General features: G+C 44.1%; 1 protein-coding gene across 1 annotated transcript; it reads right to left on the bottom strand.

The window, feature by feature from the left end:
* Positions 1-215: 215 nt before the first annotated feature.
* CMTM3 (CKLF like MARVEL transmembrane domain containing 3) lies at positions 216-21,078 on the bottom strand. Its single transcript, XM_033943017.1, has 6 exons — positions 20,942-21,078; positions 20,409-20,549; positions 14,320-14,475; positions 10,403-10,498; positions 8,782-8,902; positions 216-1,941 (listed from the first exon to the last, which is right to left on the bottom strand). The coding sequence occupies exons 2-6, from the start codon at positions 20,517-20,519 to the stop codon at positions 1,901-1,903; spliced, it is 525 nt and encodes a 174-aa protein (XP_033798908.1). The 5' UTR covers positions 20,520-20,549; positions 20,942-21,078; the 3' UTR covers positions 216-1,900.
* Positions 21,079-21,517: the final 439 nt, after the last annotated feature.

The raw sequence follows: 21,517 nt of genomic DNA, 5'->3' as shown, positions 1-21,517 counted from the left end.
ATGATTTGTGCAGAGGTTCTTCATAATATTCATCTCTCCTGTCCGATTTATCACTGTAAGAGCAACTCTTACATGTGCAGAGCTGGCAGGGGAATAATAATAATAACAATTTATATACCGCAGGACCGTGAAGTTCTATGCAGTTTACAATGATTATAAGACTCCTGACACTCAGCTGTTTGGGCAGGAACCTTTTTTTTTTTTGATGGACAGATGTGGATATGTTACACATGCACAATATCTGTCTTATTAAAAAAAAACAAAAAAAAAACCCCCTGCTGTTGACATTCCTTGACAAACTGGCATCAGTGACCCACACCCCTGGCAGTGAAAACAGGAGGGATGCCCATTCTCCTGCCCTACTGAACACACACATGGGAAGAAATTGGTAGGGATGCCCCCCCACGCCAGGCATCCTAAACCATCCCCTCCCTTCCCCCTAAAAAAAGGAGGGATGCTCAGTCCCTCCTGCCACCAGATGCTCCGCTGAACACCCCCCCCTCTACCTTTGAAGAGAGCAGGAGCGAAACTCAGTGCCTCCAGCTCCAAGGCTCACTGATCCAAAATGGTGGGCTTTCCCCTCAGTGCATCTTGAAGATAAGGACAGAGAGAGGAACTGTGAATTCAAAAGGCAGGGAGCTGAGGGGGAGAGAGGATCTGGTTTGAAGGAAGAAGCACTAAGGCGTGAAGAGGGATGGAAGTGGCAAGAGTGGTGAGACTAAGAAGAAAAAAAAAATAAGAATAAGAATACAGCATTTAGATTTTTGTGCTCCTGGTTTAAAACAATCAGTTGTCTCATAACTGAGCAAATCCAAGAATTACTGAGTGGGACATACTATATTGCTAATTGCACTGAGCAAGTTTTGGGTAGCTACTGGTATCTGCTCTTTTCTTCCAACCTTGCAGTCACGATGGGTAAATAAAGTATTTCATTATAAGGACTGGGAAAGGAGGTTGAAATACCATGAACTGAAAATCTATCTTAAAATTTACTTTCTCAGTAGTTTTCATGTTAAGAGCTCTCGTCAGAGATTGAATGAATGGAGAATAGTACTGTTCCCATTCCTCACAAAAATTAAAAAGATTATTCCCCCATTACATTTCACGGGAGATAACCCAGTGCCCCCATCATATCTGTGTGAGCTTAAAGAAGTAGCACAGCAGTGGCAGGAGCCTATGACAGTATTTGGGATGGGGAAGAAAGGACATATTGTCTCACAAAACTGTTTCCTGCTTTGGCTCTCTTCAATAAAACTCTGCAACCACCTCCCAGGTCTCAACTTGGCTCCTTGAGCTGTCAGCTTGCTTGTTGGCCACTGGAGCAATATCCTGCAAGGCAGCCCAGCACACAACAGCTTAGCATGAGTGCATGCTCCTATGACCTATGTTGCTAGAAAACCCCTCTGTAAGACAAGTTTTGCTGTCGGTAAAAAGCCGAAAGGCTGCTGTTAATTTATCTCAGGATTATCGGATAAGGAGGAACAGCTTTTATGTTCTGGTTGGTCCATATGTTCAAAGTAGGTTACAAAATACAGGGCCTGATGGAGCAGATTAAAATGTGCTCTTATCAAAACTTTGCCAGCAAACCCATGCACAGTGAGAGCCTCGATCCTTCCGTTTCAGGTGCAGTTTTACAATATATCAAGCTGCAGTATCTGAATGCCATTATATTCTTCAAAGATACAGTTGACATTCTGCACACAGTACCTTTGCTGTCTAATATAACTGAGCCTAATTGAAATATCTAACCTGTTTCCCCAACAATGACGCATCACCCCCTGCATCAGCCCAGTTCTGGCCTTAATTATAAGGGGATGCCCAAGAGCAATAACTGTGCAGTAAATGAAGAGACAGTTGATTTCTTTACTTTCAGCCTCCAGAGCATCATCAGTGCAGGACCTCAGTCGAAACTGAAACTGGAATCGGAATCAGAATCATCACCTGAAACAGAGAAGGCAATGATGAGCACTTTGGTGCTTTACCTACATTGTGCGCAGGCACTGCTAATCAGCGATTTCAGAATAAATATGGGAATAGATGTGCCAACTGATCATAAATATACAGATAGTGTATCGGCACAAAGAAACCCAACCCAAACCATAGAGCCCACATGTCACATCCATAGAATGGTCAACCAGTGGTCCTTTAGTCTTGTACTTCACAAATTGTAAAATAATTTTATTTGTAAAAACACTTTGCAGATATGCTGCTGGCTTTGTAGCAAGCCTTTTGGAAATGGGGATCACACTGGACAGTAAATATTTTTAGAGAACACCTCTGTAAGAAAAGTTCTGCTGTTAGTAAAAAGCTGAAAGGCTTCTGTTAATTTTATCTCAGGAATATCAGATCAGGAGGAAAAGATTTTTCTATTGTTTTCTAACTTTCATCCTGTTTCCAGTTTCTCCTGATCGAGCTAGTCCACAAGTCGCATTTATTACTAGATGTATGCAGCCAAAATATTCTGTTTTATATTTTCTGTGGGGGGGGTTAAATTTTTACTGGAGGAGGCAGTGGCGTACCTAGCATGTGTGACACCCAGGGCCCATCATTTTTGGCACCCCCCACCCATCTGTACGAAGCCACACGACACACATGAGTACCTAGGAAAAGGCAGCATCTTACATACTGCAGTGAGAAATACAATAGCAATACACCCATTGTAGAACTAAACAAGCCAGACTAGTACAGATCAATCCTGCAGTCAATCCCAACAGAAAACCATGTCTTTCGAACACACAGAACACAGAAAACACCTTCGCCTAGTATGGAATGTCATCACAAACTTACCCCTCCCCCTTTTACAAAACTGTAGTGTGGATTTTAGCCACGGTGGTAACAGCTCTGACGCTCATAGAATTCTGAGCATCAGAGCTGCTACCACCACGGCTGGCGCTAAAAAACGCTCCACAGTTTTGTAAAAGGGGGAATAAAATAGAAATACATAGACAAAGGTTAAATTGAACCAGCAAGAAGCTGGACTCTGCATACAATGCAATACCACAAAAACAGTGACACATGTCTCCTAAAACAATAAATAAATAGAAAACTTTTGTTCTACCTTTGTCTTCTCTGGTTTCTGCTTTCCTCATCTTCTTTTTACTCTCTTCCTTCCATCCACTGTCTGCCATCTCTCTGCCCCTATATAGCATCTTCTCTCCTATACCCCTTCCAGAAACTTTATGCCTCCTCCTTCCATCTCTCCTTTCACCCCCATTGGTCTGGTATCTGTCTCCTCTCCTTCCCCCCTGCTCTGGCATCTCTCTCTTTGCTCCCTTCCTCCTGTTCTTCCCTGGTCTTCCTTCTCAATTTATTTTCTGCCTCTGTCTAAATTCTTTTTTACTATTCAGTCCTCAATTTCCCTTTCACTGTATCTACCTATGGCTTGCCACCTCTTTCCCTCACCCCTTCCAGTAACTAACTCTATCCTCTTCCCTCAATCCTGCATGTGCCCTTTTTTTTTTCTTTCTCCTCCCCACTTCCTTCCAGCATCTGCTCCCCCTTACCCTCAAACTTCCAGTCAGCAACTGTCCTGTCTGTTTCCCTCTCTCTACCCCTTCCATCTACTGTTCACCCTCTATCTCGCCCCTTCCATTCACTGCCCTCTGCTCTTTATCCAGTGTGCACCCTCTCTCTCTCTCTTCCATATGGCATCTTCCCTCTTTCTATGCTTCTTCCATAAACTATCTATCCCGTGCCCCTTCTCTCCTTTGTACATGATTGATTTCAACTCTGTCACCTCTCCGTTTTTCTCTCTCTGTCACCACCCCCTCCCCTATGCTCTGCCATCTCTCTCTTCTCCTTTCTTTCCTTCCCACCTCACGGTCTGGCATCATCCCTTCCCTGATTCCCGGCATCTCTCTCCTTTCCTTTTCTTCCATCTCGCCCTCCCTCTCCATGCTCTGACATCTCCTCCTTCCTTTCCCCCTTCCTTTTCCCTTGATCTGGCATAGCTTCCTCCTTCCCTCCATGCCCTGGTGTCTCTTCTTCCCTCCAAGCCCTGGCATCTCCTTTCATTCCCTCCAGTTGGGTACAGCAACACTCTCCCCAATTCTCTCCCCCCCTCTGCTCCCTTTCCTCCTTCTGTCACCCAAGGCCTGGTGTCCTGAACTTCATCGGGCAGCAGCAGCATTCACAATTCACTTCTGTTGCCCGCTTCAGGCCTTCCTCTCTGTCGGGTCCTGTCTTCATGAAAATAGGAAGTAGGCAGGACCCGGCAGAGAGGAAGACTTGAAGCCGGCAACAGCAGCGAATTGTAAAAGCTGCTGCTGCCCGAAGAAGATAATGGTGCCAGGCCTTGGAGCACCGAGGCAGACCACTTCTCCCCCTCCCAGCTGAACCCCCGCTGACCCTCCTATCTCTCCCCACCCCCCCAAGTGAACCTTTCCAACCCTCCCAGCGAGAGCAGCAAACCTCTCTCCAGTAGCGTCGGCTGCTTCACGGCTTTCTCCTGCCAGTGAAGCGTCACTGATGACGTTATCAGTGACACGGCAGAGGGAGGAGAAAGCCGCAAAGCAGCTGACGCTACTGGAGGGAAGTTTTCTGCTCTCGCTGGGAGGGTGGGAGCGCGATAGGGACCGTGCTGGCTGTGCACCCCCCCTAAGGCTGCACCCGGGGCGGACTGCCCTCCCCCGGTACGCCACTGGGAGGAGGACAAAATTGTACTAGTACATATGTTCAAAGGAATGTGCATTATTTGTGACAAAAATTGATTTAGGCAAAACCCAACATGTGAGGACATGGTACATGTTTCAAATAAATATACAAAGATCTCCCCAGAAACGTTTCTTGGCTAGATGCAGTAGCCAGGTGTGATAGAGGGGAGTACTGTTTTGAATTATAAGCTCCGGGCGTTCCCAGCTTCACTCTCTTTATTTTTTTTTTTCCTTTCCTTGCTAATTGCTGCCTGTGCATGAGTGTCCTTTCTGTAACTCTGGCTAATTCAAGAAATCCGTACATCACGTGATGCGCCTCGAGATTGGTCAGCACCCCATTGGTGCTTCAAAATAAAAAGTGGCCATGCGGGAGCTACAGCAGCATGAGGTGAGTTTCTTAGGTATTAACGTTTTTGTGTTGTGGAATGAATCGTCGGTGTTTCCATTATTTCCTATGGGGAAATTCGCTTTGATATACGAGTGCTTTGGATTACAAGCATGGTTTTGGAACAAATTATGCTAGCAAACCAAGGTTTTACTGTATATGAAAATTTGTTACAAAAGATATACTTTTTCTACCATATTGATATATTTAGCATTTACTGCTGTTTAATTTTATTAAATAGCTTGTACAAACTCTAAATTGTAAAAATAGCTCTCTCCAAACAGCTAAAATGAAGTTGTAGTACTTCTGACCCCCATTTCATGTGGGCAGTTTCTTGTATAAAACAAGGACATAGATTGTTTAAGTTGTCTAAACAGTGTGTGTTTTGTGGACTCAAATTCCCAGAGGGCTTAGCAGCTCCCAGAGGTATTGGCTGCTGCTTGCTGTAGACCACTTTCTTCTTCAGTTCTGGAAGAAAGCTGACTCCATCTTAACCACACCAATAAATACAGGGATACAGTTGTATATCTATATACTGTATATATAAAATCGGAGGTATGTATGTGTGTATGTGTGTGTGTGTGTATGTGCCGCGATCACGCAAAAACGGCTTGACCGATTTGAACGAACCTTGGTATGCAGATCCCTCACTACCTGGGGTGATATGTTCTGGGGGTCTTGCGGCCCACTTGCACACGTGGGCGGAGCTACAAACATAAATTCAGATTTCACCCATTCATGTCAATGGAAAAAATGTAAAAAGCTGCCATTCTCACAGTTATTCAAAAACGGCTTAACCGATTTGAACAAAACTTGGTATGCAGATCCCTCACTACCTGGGGTGATATGTTCTGGGGGTCCCGCGGCCCACCTGCACACGTGGGCGGAGCTACAAACAGAAAATCAGATTTCACCCATTCATGTCAATGGAAAAAATGTAAAAAGCTGCCATTCTCACTGTAATTCAAAATCGGCTTGACCGATTTGAACGAAACTTGGTATGCAGATCCCTCACTACCTGGGGTGATATGTTCTGGGGGTCTCGCGTCCCACCTGCACACGTGGGCGGAGCTACAAACAGAAATCACCCATTCATGTCAATGGAAAAAATGTAAAAAGCTGCCATTCTCACAGTAATTCAAAAACAGCTTGACCGATTTGAACGAAACTTGGTATGCAGATCCCTCACTACCTGGGGTGATATGTTCTGGGGGTCTCGCGTCCCACCTGCACACGTGGGCAGAGCTACAAACAGAAAATCAGATTTCACCCATTCATGTCAATGGAAAAAATGTAAAAAGCTGCCATTCTCACAGTAATTCAAAAACGGCTTGACCGATTTGAACGAAATTTGGTATGCAGATCCCTCACTACCTGGGGTTATATGTTCTGGGGGTCTCGCGGCCCACCTGCTCATGTGGGCGGAGCTACAAACATAAATTCAGATTTCACCCATTCATGTCAATGGAAAAAAATGGAAAAAGCTGCCATTCTCACAGTTATTCAAAAACGGCTTGACCGATTTGAACGAAACTTGGTATGCAGATCCCTCACTACCTGGGGTGATATGTTCTGGGGGTCTCGCGTCCCACCTGCACACGTGGGCGGAGCTACAAACAGTAAATCAGATTTCACCCATTCATGTCAATGGAAAAAATGTAAAAAGCTGCCATTCTCACTGTAATTCAAAATCGGCTTGACCGATTTGAACGAAACTTGGTATGCAGATCCCTCAGTACCTGGGGTGATATGTTCTGGGGGTCTCGCGTCCCACCTGCACACGTGGGCGGAGCTACAAACAGAAAATCAGATTTCACCCATTCATGTCAATGGAAAAAATGTAAAAAGCTGCCTTTCTCACTGTAATTCAAAAACGGCTTGACCGATTTGAACAAAACTTGGTATGCAGATCCCTCACTACCTGGGGTGATATGTTCTGGGAGTCTCGCGGCCCACCTGCACACGTGGGCGGAGCTACAAACAGAAAATCAGATTTCACCCATTCATGTCAATGGAAAAAATGTAAAAAGCTGCCTTTCTCCCTGTAATTCAAAAACGGCTTGACCGATTTGAACAAAACTTGGTATGCGGATCCCTCACTACCTGGGGTGATATGTTCTGGGGGTCTCGCGGCCCACCTGCACACATGGGCGGAGCTACAAACAGAAAATCAGATTTCACCCATTCATGTCAATGGAAAAAATGTAAAAAGCTGCCATTCTCACAGTAATTCAAAAACGGCTTGACCGATTTGAACGAAACTTGGTATGCAGATCCCTCACTACCTGGGGTGATATGTTCTGGGGGTCTCGCGGCCCACAACTCTATGTTGCTTGCTCAAGGGTGGGTTCACCCAAGAATTTATATGTTCTTTCTCCAGGAGGTGAAACTAAAAATGTTGTTTATAATCATGTTTTGCGTTAGTTGTATTGTATTCATTTTGTCAAATATTTTACATTATAATTTGAATATTTTACTTTTTATTAAGCTGTAAAAAAATAATTTCATTCACCAATATAAAGTATCTTTATTTGAATCCATTTACAGTGTTATTGCTATAATTAAATACCCGTGCAACGCCAGGGCATCAGCTAGTACTGAATAAAAACAAAATAGGCAGCCATTTTGGGACCCCACCTACTTCGTTTTTCTAGTTGCATTACAGTGTGCTAATGTGTTGCTGATTGTGAGTGATTATCATCAAGCAATTTTTCCTTGATGTAGCCTTGACGAGAAGGCGAAACAGAAGTGCTTACTGTTGGGAGTAAGCCGTCAGAGCAATCTACGAAGTTGGAGTAATCTTTGAAGAAGCAAGTGTAATGTAATGTAATGTAAGTAATGGATTGCTACAGATAGACGCTTGTTTGCACGAATGCTAGAATTTAAAAGCATTGGTTTCCCTAGCTGTAGCCTAAATCCCGCCTTAACCATTTTTTCTAAAATATCCCTTTCAACTCTGGGCGTACAGTGACACTGAAAAGGCCTAAGCAGTTTTCAGCTATGTCTAAAACCTGTTTCGATTATCGGCACTTGGATGACCTGTCTTTAAGGTTGTTCAAGTGCCAATTTGGGCGGGATTTTAGATGTATTTCTGTTTCAATTATGAGCCCCACAATTACCATTATAGAATACTCCCAAAAGTCTGTAGTTTTATGCCTAACTTTAAGATGTGGTCACTTAAGCTAGCTCAGTGGCTGGTGTATGTCCCTCCTAGGACCATGCCTCCTTGCAGTTACTATGGATTTTGCATACTAATACAGGCTTTTATAAAGCTATGGTAGAGGTTTCGACCATGGGCTGGCGCAGTAAATACTGTGATGCTCATAGGAATTCTGTGAGCATCAGAGCATTTACCCCACTGGCATGCAGTAGAAAACTCTACCGCAGCTTTATAAAAGGAGCCCTAACTTTGTAGAATACCGATTGGACAGTTATATGTGTAACTGCAAATTATTGCCAACTAACTTCAATTAGAACATCATTTAACAAGTTATGTATGTAATTACCACTATTCCATAGCCTGCATGAACGGTTTTCCATGTGATCCTTCAACAAATTAAATATTCACTGTAGATTAAAGTAACATTTATTTTAAAGAGATTTTTCAAGAATTTTTTTATTTACCACACCATCTGTAGTGACTTTTTTCACCCACATAAACTCAAGCATGAAAGTGGGTGTTTAAGATGATAAAATTAGGGTATTAGGGTGTAAATTTGTATACAGAAGCCTGCATCTTCTTACCTTCCTTCTTCTGAGTTTGTGGGGCAGCTGCAGAATCCCTTCCGCTGAGGAATGGTGTGAGATCATTAAAAATCAGGTAGGTATCGAGAGCAAATGCTACAGTTGCCATAAAGCCAAATACCTAGACAACAAAGTTTGTTATTCACATAACTCAATTAAATGGGAAATGTCTCCATTTTAGGGAGGGCCGGTCCCCCTCAGGACTGGTTTGGAAGCCATAGGTCTCATCTACCTGGCGGTTCGGTTGGCCAGGGTGCAGTTGCAAGAAATCAGGACTTTATCTCAGTGCTTCTTAACCCTCTTCTAGAGGCGCCTTGCCAGTCATGGTTTTGGAATTACCACATTGAATATGCATAAGGTAGATTTTCATATACTGAAGACATTGATTTACATACTCTCTCCTCCATTTTCATTGTGATAATCCTGAAAAACAGTGTTGGTGTTCCTCCAGCAGACAGTTAAGAAGTGTGGCCTATTCCACTCATTTGCTTTTTTTTTTTTTATTATCCTTTGTTTTTGACATCAAATACATAGTGCAAACATATGAACAATCAAGTAATTTAACATACTGCACTCTATTACAACAAATAATATAAAGCTGTTTAACCGCCCCCCCCCCCCCCCTGGATGTGTATAACAATCTTTCATGAATCAAAGGGAAATAATGTTAATAATAATATTAATAAGTTACATTCATAACTTGCAATAATTTGTTAACGGGCCCCAAATTTCCTTGAATTTGCTATGCTATCCCCTCTGCAAAGAATTAATGTTTTCAAACTTATAAATCTAGCATAATGATTCCCACCAGAAACTATAATTTAAGTTATCCCAGCTTTTCCAATTTTCCATTATCAGCTGCATGGCTACTCCTGTCATGATGAGGAACAATTTATTCTGGTTTGCATTAATTGGTTTCTTAGGTAATAGTATCGTTCCAAACAATATTATGTCATATGATAATGAAAGTGGAACTTCCAATATCGTAATAATTTGACCCCAAATGGATTTCCAGAATTTGAGTATCAGGGGACAATAATATAGCAAATGATCTAATGTCCCCATATCGAGATCACAGTGTCGGCATATATTAGACTTAGACCTATCTAACCTTTGTAGCCTAACAGGGGTCCAAAAAGATCTATGCAACAAGAATAACCAAGTCTGTCTCATAGATGCTGATGATGTACACCTCATCCTCCGATTCCAAATTTGAGATGCAGAAATCTGCTGCTTTGTTTCAATGTTCCAAATGTCTTTAAGATTAGTTTTTGGCTCTTTATTCACAAATTCAGATATCAATTTATACCACTGGGCAGCCTGATGTCCTAGGAAATCCGTCTGGCAGCCACTCTCATTTGATAATTCATCCTCTACCTAAATTTTATAGTTTACATAGGCCTGTAACACTTGTAACCAGAAAGTTAGTCGAGCTCTGTAAGGCACCTCTGCTTCACAGTATAAGTAAAAATATACATCCCCATTCTTATGCTCATAAAATCTGTAAGTTCTCTTTACAAGAAGATACAGAGCGGTGTTAATATAAGAGTTGTGAATAGCAGACCCTATGTCACAAGGCTGAAAGTGTTCAGAAGTTGCAAGATTGACATGCAATACTTACAGCTGCAGCCTTGGACGCTGCACTGGATGTTCTGGAAATCACAGCTATTGATATGGCAAAATACACAACAGCTGCAGTCCCACTCCGGATGAAGTCCTACGGAACATGAAAACATCACTAGCGTGAAAATAGAGCAATTGCTGTCAACAGTAACACAAGCCAAGGGAGAGGAATCGTTTGTTAGGATTTATTTTTTTTAAAATTCACCCTAGAGCAGGGATGTCAAAGTCCCTCCTTGAGGGCCGCAATCCAGTCGGGTTTTTAGGATTTCCCCCATGAATATGCATGAGATCTATTAGCATACAATGAAAGCAGTGCATGCAAATAGATCTCATGCATATTCATTGGGGAAATTCTGAAAACCCGACTGAATTACGGCCCTCGCGGAGGGACTTTAACACCCCTGCCCTAGAGAATGAAACAGAGACAAATTTTCCCCGTCCCTGCCCCATTCCTGTAAGCTCAGCCTTAACCTCAAACACTTATGATTATAAAGTGTTTGAGGCTTGTGCAGATGAGGACAAAGTTTGCAGGAATGGGGCAGGGACAGGAAAAGTACTCTCCAGGATGGGATGGAAAAATTAGTTCCCAGGGGGATGAGGAAAAATTTGTCTCCGTGTCATTCTCTAGTTCACCCAAGGCAGTGTACAGCAATAATAAGCCCAACTGGTAATAGCCTAGTATAGTAGTAAAAATATTCAAACACCAGTATTTATGACATCCTGTGGTATGCTACTACCAGGGTCAATTTAATACACACTGATACAGACAGCATAAGGCGTAAGCAGAGGTGAAACACACAGTATAAACAGATAAGACAGATTAACAAGCATTAGAAATAAGGGTAACAAGGAAGTCAGAAATGGTGCATGAAACCGATCTCTGCGTAAAAGTGGATGAGCAAGTCCTACAGTTGGTACAGCCAGTATTATGGTTATGTGTAAGTGACTAGTTAGGATGTTATGTTGGATATGACAAAAATCCTTAAATAACAATTTCAGAATAAAATTTTGCTTGTGAAAAATAAGGGTAGATTTGTGATTAACCCCACAATCTTCACTCATCTCTGAAAAAGGAGCAATGGCTCTCCACCAAATATTGCACTGCAATAGTTGCACAAACCATCCATCGATTCTTGTTTGAAGTTTGTCAAATTTTCATTTGACTCATACGTTATCATACCAGTCTCCTCTTAGATTAAGTATTGCTCTGGAAAGCTCTGTCCAGTCAGCTTATGTGAGCCATTAATAACAATTAACAGGCAAGTTTGCCTTGGATAATTCAGGATTATTACATATGAGATAATGTAAATGTAATATTACATTTTATATTATGTACCTTATTATTATTACATTGTAATATATACTTAATACAGCTCACCATCATGCAGAATCAATGGGAGCCCTGAGCATGTTTCCCTAGATAGTCCCATTTGGGGGTGATGGGAGAAAGTGAAACCTGACGTGTGTTCCTTCTGCCATGTTTACTCCGTATTCTTCCCACCTTCACCTTGAGGCCCCTCTTGCATCCCTGTCCATCCGTCCCACTGTTCCCTCCAGTTTCCACCACCAACTACTATTTATCATTTCTATAGCACTGAAAGGGGTATGCAGCACTGTACATTGAAGACGGTCCCTGCGCAGAAGAGCTTAAAATCTAATTTGGACAGACAGACAGGAAATCTTAGGGTTGGGAAGATTCTGGTAGAAGGAATGATAACAATGGGTAAAGGTATCAGTTCAGCCCAGGGCCCACTGGTTCAGGACCCCTGCTCTGAACTGTTTAATAACAAGATGGTGCAAAGGCTTAATGTTATGTGTATATTTATCAGTGAGGTACAGGGACTGTATATATATAATGTAGAGTCTACAAATAGAAGTGGATGAATCTGGGTAAGTTCCAGACCAGTATCTGGCTTCCATCTTGCTTAGGCGTTTTATCCTCACAACCAAGGAGTCCACATGTGAGCTGAGTGAAGAATCCTTCCTCTAAATTGGATTTTGGGAAACAAAGAGTTGCAGGGCTAGTGTTAAACATGCTGGGGGCCAAAGGCTAGGGCAGGGGTAAGCAATTCCGGACCTCGAGAGTCAGGTTTTCAGGATCTCCATCATGAATATGTATGAGATGGATTTGCATGCACTGCCTCCTTGAGATGCAAATCTATCTTATGCATATTTATTCTGGATATCCTGAAAACCTGACCTGGCTCCTGCTTTCGAGGACCGGAATTGCCTACCCCTGGGCTAGAGTTACCAGACATCCTCTTTTTTGAGGACTGCATGGGTGCCTGAAATTTTTTTTTTTTAAATGGGGGGGGAGGGTGTCTGTGTTTAGCCGGCTCTCCTGACTCACCCCCACTTCCCTCCTCCCTGGGCCCAGCCGCTGTAATTGAATCTTTGGGCAGCAGCAACAACGTAAGCCTGCTACTGCCAGCCTACTCTGGAAGCCACCTCTGCATGTCCTGCCTATGCAGGAACAGGAAGTCACTGCAGAGAGCTGGCTTCTGGGGCAGGCCGGTGATAGCAGGCTTACCTTGTTGCTGCTGCTGGCTGCCCAAAGATTCAATTACAGTAGCCGGGCCTAGGGATGAGGTGGGTGGGGGATCGGGAGGGGAAGCAGTGTCAGTGGAGGGAGAGGGCTGGAGCAGCATTATGGAAAGGAGAGAGTGCTGGAGAAAAAAAAGCATGGAATAGGGTAGTGCTGGACAGAAGATAGAAACAGCAGGAGAGAGAGGGGTGCCTAGTGGGGGGGGGGGGGGGGGAGAGAGGGACCAAGGCAATAGGTGAAGTCATGCATCCAATTTTTTTTTTCTTTGTTTTCACAAATATGGTAAGCCTACCAAAAGCCCATGGCAATTGTCCTGTTCAGACCCCCACCCCCTTCTGCTGGCTCTGATGTACTATAAGGGGAGAATGAAAGATGGCAGGAATAGAGAATAGTTGAGCTGGGGAAGAATGTGAAAGGAGGCTTGCAAAGAAGAAAGTAAGAAGAGACACGAAGAGTAACAAGCACAGAAAAGTAGGGAGCGGGGGTGTTCTATGGGGTCTGTTGTGGAGTCAGAGGCTTGGCTTGCTATTTTTTAGAGAGAGGTCAAATCCTTTGGCAAACAATCCACCTTTCCTTAGTAATCCACCTCCAGGAATTCTTTCTGTAAATAGTCTAAGCAGGAGAGAGAAAGAGGGGAAGGTAAGACTAGAATAGGCGATCAATGAGTAGGATTGCCAGATTTCCTGTACAAAAATAGAAGACACCTGGTTCCGCCCCCCTCACACCCACCTCCCCCAGCTTGGGACTGCATCTGCGCATGTGCGGACATTGACATGATGACATCACACAGGTGCATGTGAAGAGTAATGTCATTGTGACGACGCATATGCAGCCCTGAGGTTGGGGGACTTCCAAAACCTGGAAAAACTGCTCGGTTTTGGAAATCCCTTTGGGCTCCTGCCCAGTCCTCTAAAAAAGAGGGCATGTCTAAGTTTCCTAGACATCTGGTAGCCCTATCAATGAGGAATTCTGATTACACAGAAAATTGATATCTGAAAAGGTCGAGAGCAAATCAGGAACTGAAGCCGATGAATGTTTCTAGGAAGAATTACCCTGGGATTGGAAATGTAACAGTGTGGAACATCATTTCATGGGGAAAATCTAAGACCAGAGATGCTGATGAGCTCTTTCCACTGCCTTGGACATGTTTCGTTAGCCTCCCTCAAAGTGGGAGCACTAGGCCCATGGCTCTTATTACTGAAATGTTGCCAATAACCACCTATCGTACACAACTGTCAATACTGCTGCTTTAACAAGGAACTACATGAACAATCTTAAGGGTGGACCACCCGCTCATGTCCTGCGCCTTGCTCCAGGACCAGATTGCTCAGTTTGTTTCACATCTGCAATGGGTTTTCGAATCTACATACCCACAGGGGCCAGTGGATTCCTTTGAACTTCTCGTTAAGTTTCATTAAATATGCACTAGAGATGAACAGTGCCAGAAGAAACTCTAGCAGGGGTACCGTCATGAAAGCAGCATCGTTAGAGCAGATGTAACACACAAATGTGAAAAATGAGAGAACCTACAAAAAGAAATGAGAGTTATTTGTGATTACATAGTTAATGATAGAATAAAATCCAACATGACATCTAATCTGCACAGTAAAGGGGCTAGGATTGTATGAATTAAATGAAAAGTAATGCCTCTAGCTCCATAACATTTGTTTAAATGAAGATATTGTTATGAATAAAAAACAACAAAAATAATGCTTGAAACTTGCTTTTACAGTGGTACCTTGGTTTACGAGCATAATTCGTTCCAGAAGCATGCTCGTAATCCAAAGCATTTGTATATCAAAGCAAAGTTCCCCATAGGCCTTAATGTAAACTCAGACAATTCGTTCCACAACCGAGGTTTGACTGTACACGTCTCCCTCCATATTCGCGGGGGATGCGGGCAGAACATAACCGTGAATACTGAAAAAACGTGAATAACTTTTGCATGTTATTCGCGGTTTTTCAGTAAAATAGACCTGAAAAAGATAATAAACCGCGAATAACCCGACTTGCGATTTGCTCCATACAACGCCAGGAGCAGCAATTTCCTTCAGGAACCATCAGGAGCATTGATTTCTAATGTGAAACACCGGGTTCAGTGACGAAAATTAGGGGGCGGAGTCAGCAGCCGAAAAATCGCGAATCTGCAGATACGGAAACCGCGGATATGGAAGGGAGAAGTGTATATGTATTTACTTTGTTACATAGTTGCCACACATTTCTGCCAACGATGGACAAATTTTTGAAACCTATTGCCAAAGAACTGCATATCTTGCCTCTTGAATCAGTTGCTCAAAAGTCCTTGTCACCTCTTCATTCAAGTCAAACAGATGCCCCATGAAGGGATTCCTCCAACGTTGAAAAAAAAAAAATGATGAAAATTGTATGATCCTCAGTGTGCAACCTTTTCTAGTGTGAGACTTGTCCATTGTTGTTACAGGTCATTCACTGCATTTTTGATCATACACTTTGTCCCAGTGATGCACAGTGCTCCCATCAAAGCCATCGCCATAAACAACCTGTGCGCAGCAGTAAATTTCAATTGGAGAGACAACTCCAACGATCAGATATTCTATCGTGGTACATTGCTTAAATCATTGTGTGCTCACGGCATGCTTCCATTTTGCAAGGAATAGCAAACCCCCTCTTCACACAGACACTTCTCGCCAAGTGAAATGAAGGGATTTCAAAGAACAAGTAAACACGTGAAGTGTGTCGGTGTTGCCATCTGTTGATGGATATTGCAGACGGAGGCATTACTTTTTTATATGACCCTCGTAATACAGTATTCCTCCGCGAAATCGCGGTTTGTGGATCGTGGACTCAATCATTCTCAGTCTGCTTCAATTGCCTCTTCCTGTAGTAAAGTCGGGCTACACCAATCAGGAGCTGCATGTCAAAGCAGCTCCTGATTGGTGTAGCCCAACTTTACTACAGGAAGAGGCGGTCGGAGCAGACCGCAAGTGATTTTCTTCACCCTCCGGCGCTCCAGCTGTCCTCCAGCTGCCCTTTTGACGGGAAAAACCACATTCACTGTATTTTGAAATTCGTGGGGGGTTCCTGGAATGGAACCACCATGAATTTCGAGGGAGTACTGTACTATATGAGACAGAGAACCTAAGTAAATGCATCACAGGTTTTAAATGTATTACTTTACTTAAGGACCATATTTAACCAATACACACATTACCTATGTGGAAAAGTAACTGCCCCCACTGTTTGCACTACCTTTAGCAGCAATAATTGTCTAATGGCACACTTTGTTTACAGCTCAAAAAGAGGGAGAAAAGGCTTTCATAGTGCTCTACTTTTGAAATCCTTAAGAACAACCCTATCCTGGAGGACCACCAGGCCAGTCGGGTTTTCAGGCTAGCCCTAATGAATATTCATGAGAAAGATCTGCATAGAACGGAGGTGCCAGGCATGCAAATCTGCTCCATGCATATTCATTAGGGCTATCCCGAAAACCTGACTGGCCTGGTGGTCCTCCTGGACAGGGTTGGGAACCACTGCTTTAGAACAGTGTTTCTCAACTCAGTCCTGGAGTACCCCCTTGCCAGTCAGGTTTTCAGGATAGCCACATTGAATTTGCAAAAACTTGATTTGCATACACTGCCTTCATTATATGCAAATGTCTTTCATGCATATTCATTGTGGATATCTTAAAAACCTGACTGGCAAGGGGGTACTCCAGGACCGAGTTGAGAAACAGTACTTTAGAACAAACACTTTGGTGGTGATTCTATAAAATGCCAATTTTAGAAAGGATTAAGGGCATGCCTAAGCTGTTAGAGAATACTGACACTTTGCCACACCTACTTATAATAGGTCAATGACTGGCATAAGAGGGTGTACCTAAGTGTGCCATGCAATGCAGGCTTTTTGACATTTTATAAGTCATATGCATTGCTTGGTGGCACACCCATATCCTGCCCATGTGTATGCTGCCCCTTGACAGTTGTGTGCCAAGTGAAGAAAGGAGAGGGGATATGTGCTAGGGTTGGAGAAGGAAGAGTGAGGATGTGTCTTGGGGGGAGGGCTGACAATTTGGGGACAGAGAACAGGGGCTCTTGCTAGGAGTTAGGGAAGAAAGAGAACAGCGGCAGGTAGACACCATGTTGGAGGGCAGTGAGTGAGATACCAGGAGCAGAGAGAGTGATGGAGGAGGAGAAAGAAAGCAGGGTCTGAATCTATCAGAGGAAGGAAAGGGGTTCAAGCTATGCTGGGGCAGGAGAGAGAGAGAAAGACCTGGGGCTATGGAACCTGGTTTAAGAGAGCCAGGCATAAGGAGGAAAATGGCTGGGGGGGAGGGGGGGAAGGGGGATTTCAGCCCTGGGAGAGGAGTTAAGCCTTTTGATGGGGGAATTCTGTACACTTCCACAAGTATACACAAACTCACTTCCAAGTGAGGGGGGAGGGGGGCGGGGAATTCTGTATATACAATATTCAAGTCCAAAGGGTTAAAGTTTAATTATTAAACCCTTCCTGAATGTTGTGCAAAATTCTTACTGTTATTTATTGACTTTATAATTAAATTTTAATAAGACATAGGGCTCCTTTTACAAAGGTGCACTAGCGTTTTTAGCGCATGCACCGGATTAGCGCGTGCTATAGCGTGCGCTAGCCAAAAAACTACCACCTGCTCAAGAGGAGGCAGTAGCGGCTAATGCGCGTGGCATTTTAGCGTGCGCTATTCCGCGCGTTAAGGCCCTAGCACGCCTTTGTAAAAAGAGCCCATAGTCCCAGTAAGTTTTGTCACTTATCTTTATTATGCAGCATTACTAGCCAGCCCGAAGGGACCCGTTTCGCCATATACTGGCTTTATCAAGGGTTCAGTAGGAGCTATTTTCAAGCGTCCTTTCTGTAGCTACAATCAAAACAGTAGTTTACATAACATAGTAACATAGTAAATGACGGCAGATAAAGATCTGAATGGTCCATCCAGTCTGCCCAAAAGTTATACTCATTAAAAATACATGATTAGATTAACTTGTCTCTTCTTTGATATTTCTGGGCCGTAGACTGTAAAGTCTGGCATTGTCCTAAGATCCAAATGCTGAAGTTACCATCTAAGCTCATGTAGGTGCTTATTTTATACTGTGTCCGGACGAGCTGCATGGAAACTGAGCCCAATTCCCCAGGCCACTGCACTAAGCACTGAGCTCCTCCTCCACTTTTAAAATATTGTGCGTAGAATTTTCTGGCACAGAATTCAATTTGTTGTGCAGAAGGGTCACAGGGGTAACTCTCTTCCAACCAGAAGCAGGTTCAGTACCTCACCAGGGGAAAGCACTTGTGTTGGAGGGCAAGAATTGTCTTGCCTTCCTGTGGGGCTCCCTGATTCTGCTGGGTGCTTGAGCTGCAACTTTTCAGGCAAAAACATTGTGCCTTGGTGATATCTTGAAATTTTGTAAGTGGGTTGTATAATTTTTATTTAAACATATGTTAGACCACCAGTACAGTTCCCAGTTCAGCTACAGGACAAATAACACATTAGATAAATTACAAAACATATATTAAAACCATAGAGGAGATAGGTGAAAACTCTAGGATTGCATAGGACAACAGTAAAATCTGTGTATTTCATTTTCTATGCTGTTCTCCCAGGGAAGCTCCAAATGGTTTGGTGTCAGGTCAAAAACGCGCCGGGACAAAGGTGCGCCCAGATAATTGAGCGCAGCATGTGGGCGTGCACCGCACAAAATTACTGTTTTTAGGGCTCCGATGGGGGGGGCATGGGGGGAACCCTCCACTTTACTTAATAGAGATTGCGCCGCATTGTGGGGGCATTGTGGGGGGTTGTAACCTCCCACATTTTACTGAAAACTCCACTTTTTCCCTGTTTTTAGGGAAAAAGTTAAGTTTACAGTAAAATGTGGACGGTTACAACCCCCTAAACACCCCATAACGCCGGCGCGATCTCTATTAAGTAAACTGGGGGGGCTCCCCAACAAAACCCCCCGTCGGATCCCCTAAAAACTGTAATTTTCTTTGGCGTGCGCCTCCGTCTTGCGCTCAGTTGTCGGCGCGCGCCTTTGTCTTTCGCAGGGTTGTCTATGAACCAAATGGTTCACATTAATTTATTCAGGTACTCAAACATTTTTGCCCTGTATCTAATTTAATCTTCCATTGTGCGTCGCACATACCCATATAGGCTCAAGGCGACAAGTCCTGGTGGCCTCACAATCTGATGTACCTGGGGTAATGGGAGGATTGAGTGACTTGCCCAGGGTCACAGGAGGCAATGTGGATTTGAAGCTGTAGCTTTAACCACTGTGCCACACTCTTCCCCGTGTAAGAACAGAACACTGACATGAACAAAATGTACACGGTAGACCTGTGCCTTTTTCGCCTGGTACTTCTCATGTTACCTAGATGTTTTATTGTGGAAAGCGCGATTGGAGGAACCAAAACTTTAGAGCTAATTTAAAATTCTTGAAGGAGATCTCAGTAGGAAGATGACAAGGGTTTCTAGTGGCACACAGCCGAATCTGCTGTGAGACAATAACAGCAGCATCGAATTCACCTGAGGGCCAGGGTCACAGTATAGTGCCTGCCCACGGAAAACCCCATATGGGGGTTGTTAGCAGTGTACAATTTATTTTAAGTTGGGTTTGGACAGGGGAGGGCTGAGATTGAATTTATTTTTCATTCGTTTTGGCCCAATTCCTTCAGTGCCCACACCCTTGGCTCTGTTTCTCCCTGCAAAGCAGGTACCATGGATAGTGCCAACCTTGCCTATAACATCACAGCAAGTGAAATCTGAAGAAGGAATAAGCGCAGTCTTGCACGCCCAGACCCGAGCTCGATAAGAAGCACCACAATCCCAGTTGCCTCAGGATCAGTATACCAGTAGGGACTGGAGCTCAAGTGGAGTTTAAGCCACTTGTGGTCATGCTCATGCAATTAGCTGCTGAACATGAGGTATTTCTGGGAACCTTAGCAGTCTATGCCCAGCGCACACAGTTCTCATTTTCAGATGGTGCACGTGCAACCCGCGTGCCCTTTGTGCACTTAACTATACAACAAATAAAGTGCAGTATTACCAACCAAGGTTGTATTTTATACTGCCCTTTATTTGTTTTAATAAGCAACGCCCCCATCTTGTACATATCTGCAGTTTTGGGGTTGTTTTTGTACTTGCTGCTTGCTTCACTGCAGATCCCGTTGGATTTCTCTTTTCTTTGTGCTCCTTAACTATACAACATCATTTTTGCAATGAGTAGTGTTCCACACCTATATTTAGTCACTCAAGTAACCCCATATTAAAAAAAAAAACAATTTGGGTTTGCAAATCAGATTTCTTTCAAGCAGGGTTAAAACTCCGTGCTGAAAGTTGACCTCATCTGCAGTGTCCATCTTTTCGTTTCCTGACTTGCAAAGTTCAGATTTCAGGGAACCATTTCAACATTAGTAACTTCGAGGATACGCTGTTAACGCACGTTTTCAAAGCCCTTACCGATTCCACCAGGAGGAGCTGGCCTTTGCGGGAGGAGAGGAGCTCTTTGGCTGGGGTGCGAAGAGCTCCAAGCCCCGGCTGAGGCTCCGGGGCCGACTCAGGGTCCTCCATAGTCCTCCCGATCCCAGCGAAGCAACAGCCCTTTGGAAGGAAACACAAGCCAGCAGCGCGTTACAATTGCTTTTCGTTTGCGAGTTGTAAACGGGAAACGGAAATAGTGACGGGGCTGCGGAAATGTGAAAATAGTTCAGTATCTGCAAATCTGGAGATAGTTAAGAGGGGAGGGGGGGGGGGGGAAGCAGCTGGATTGCCTTAACGCCGGCTGACAGTGAACTTTCCTTATCCAGCTTCACAAGCCTTTTCTCTCCTCCTCTGCCTCTATCGCTTTCCTTCTGACCTCCTAGTTCAATTATACCTTCTTCATCTTCACCCTAATCCCCCCCTCCCTCCTCCTGCACAATCTGCTGGGGTGATGAATCCCATCCCTTCTTTTCTGTGCATAAGTGCGAAGTGGCCTAGCTCTAAGCTCTTACCTAAACTCTGCAAGCCCATTTGCCATTAGTTTCCTGGTGAAAGGTATTTATTCAGTTTTCTATACCATTTTCCCAGGAGAGCTCAGAACGGTTTACATGAGTTTATTCAAGTCCTCAAGCATTAGGGTTACTATATGACTCCAGAAAAAGGAGACTACACTTCCCCCTCCCTATTTGCGGTTTTGACACTCACAGTTTCACATATTCGCAATTTTTTTTTGGGGGGGGAGGAAACATTCCCGCCTCCCTCCAGCCTTCCTCCCGGGGGAGGAAACATTCCCGCCTCCCTCCAGCCTTCCTCCCGGCATCCCAGCCTTACCTGGCGGTCTAGCGGGCTTTTGGGGCAGGAGCAATCTTCCTAGGAAATGGCTGCCGTGAGCTCCCATCGTAGTCTCGAGAGACTAGGGGAACTCAAGGCAGTCATTTCCTATTGGCGATCTGCACGGGGCAGAAGCATAGGAAGATCGCTCCTGCCCCGAAAGCCTGCTAGACCACCAGGTAAGGCTGGGATGCAGGGGGGGAAGGCGGGAGGGAGGCGGGGGTGGGTTAGAGCTGGACGAGAAGTTATTCGCGGTT

Source organism: Geotrypetes seraphini, chromosome 4 (genome assembly GCF_902459505.1).
Source record: "Geotrypetes seraphini chromosome 4, aGeoSer1.1, whole genome shotgun sequence".
NCBI classification, from domain to species: Eukaryota; Metazoa; Chordata; class Amphibia; order Gymnophiona; family Dermophiidae; genus Geotrypetes; species Geotrypetes seraphini.
The sequence above is the reverse complement of the archived record's forward strand: the minus strand, read 5'-3'. Positions and strand labels throughout refer to the sequence as shown.

Excerpts from the sequence above, each read along its gene's own strand:
- CMTM3 (XM_033943017.1), bottom strand. The coding sequence starts at position 20,519 with ATGGAGGACCCTGAGTCGGCCCCGGAGCCTCAGCCGGGGCTTGGAGCT. Across the intron at positions 14,476-20,408 it reads AGCTCCTCCTGGTGGAATCG|GTTCTCTCATTTTTCACATT; the intron begins GTAAGGGCTTTG and ends TTCTTTTTGTAG. Across the intron at positions 8,903-10,402 it reads CAGCGTCCAAGGCTGCAGCT|GTATTTGGCTTTATGGCAAC; the intron begins GTAAGTATTGCA and ends TTTGTTGTCTAG.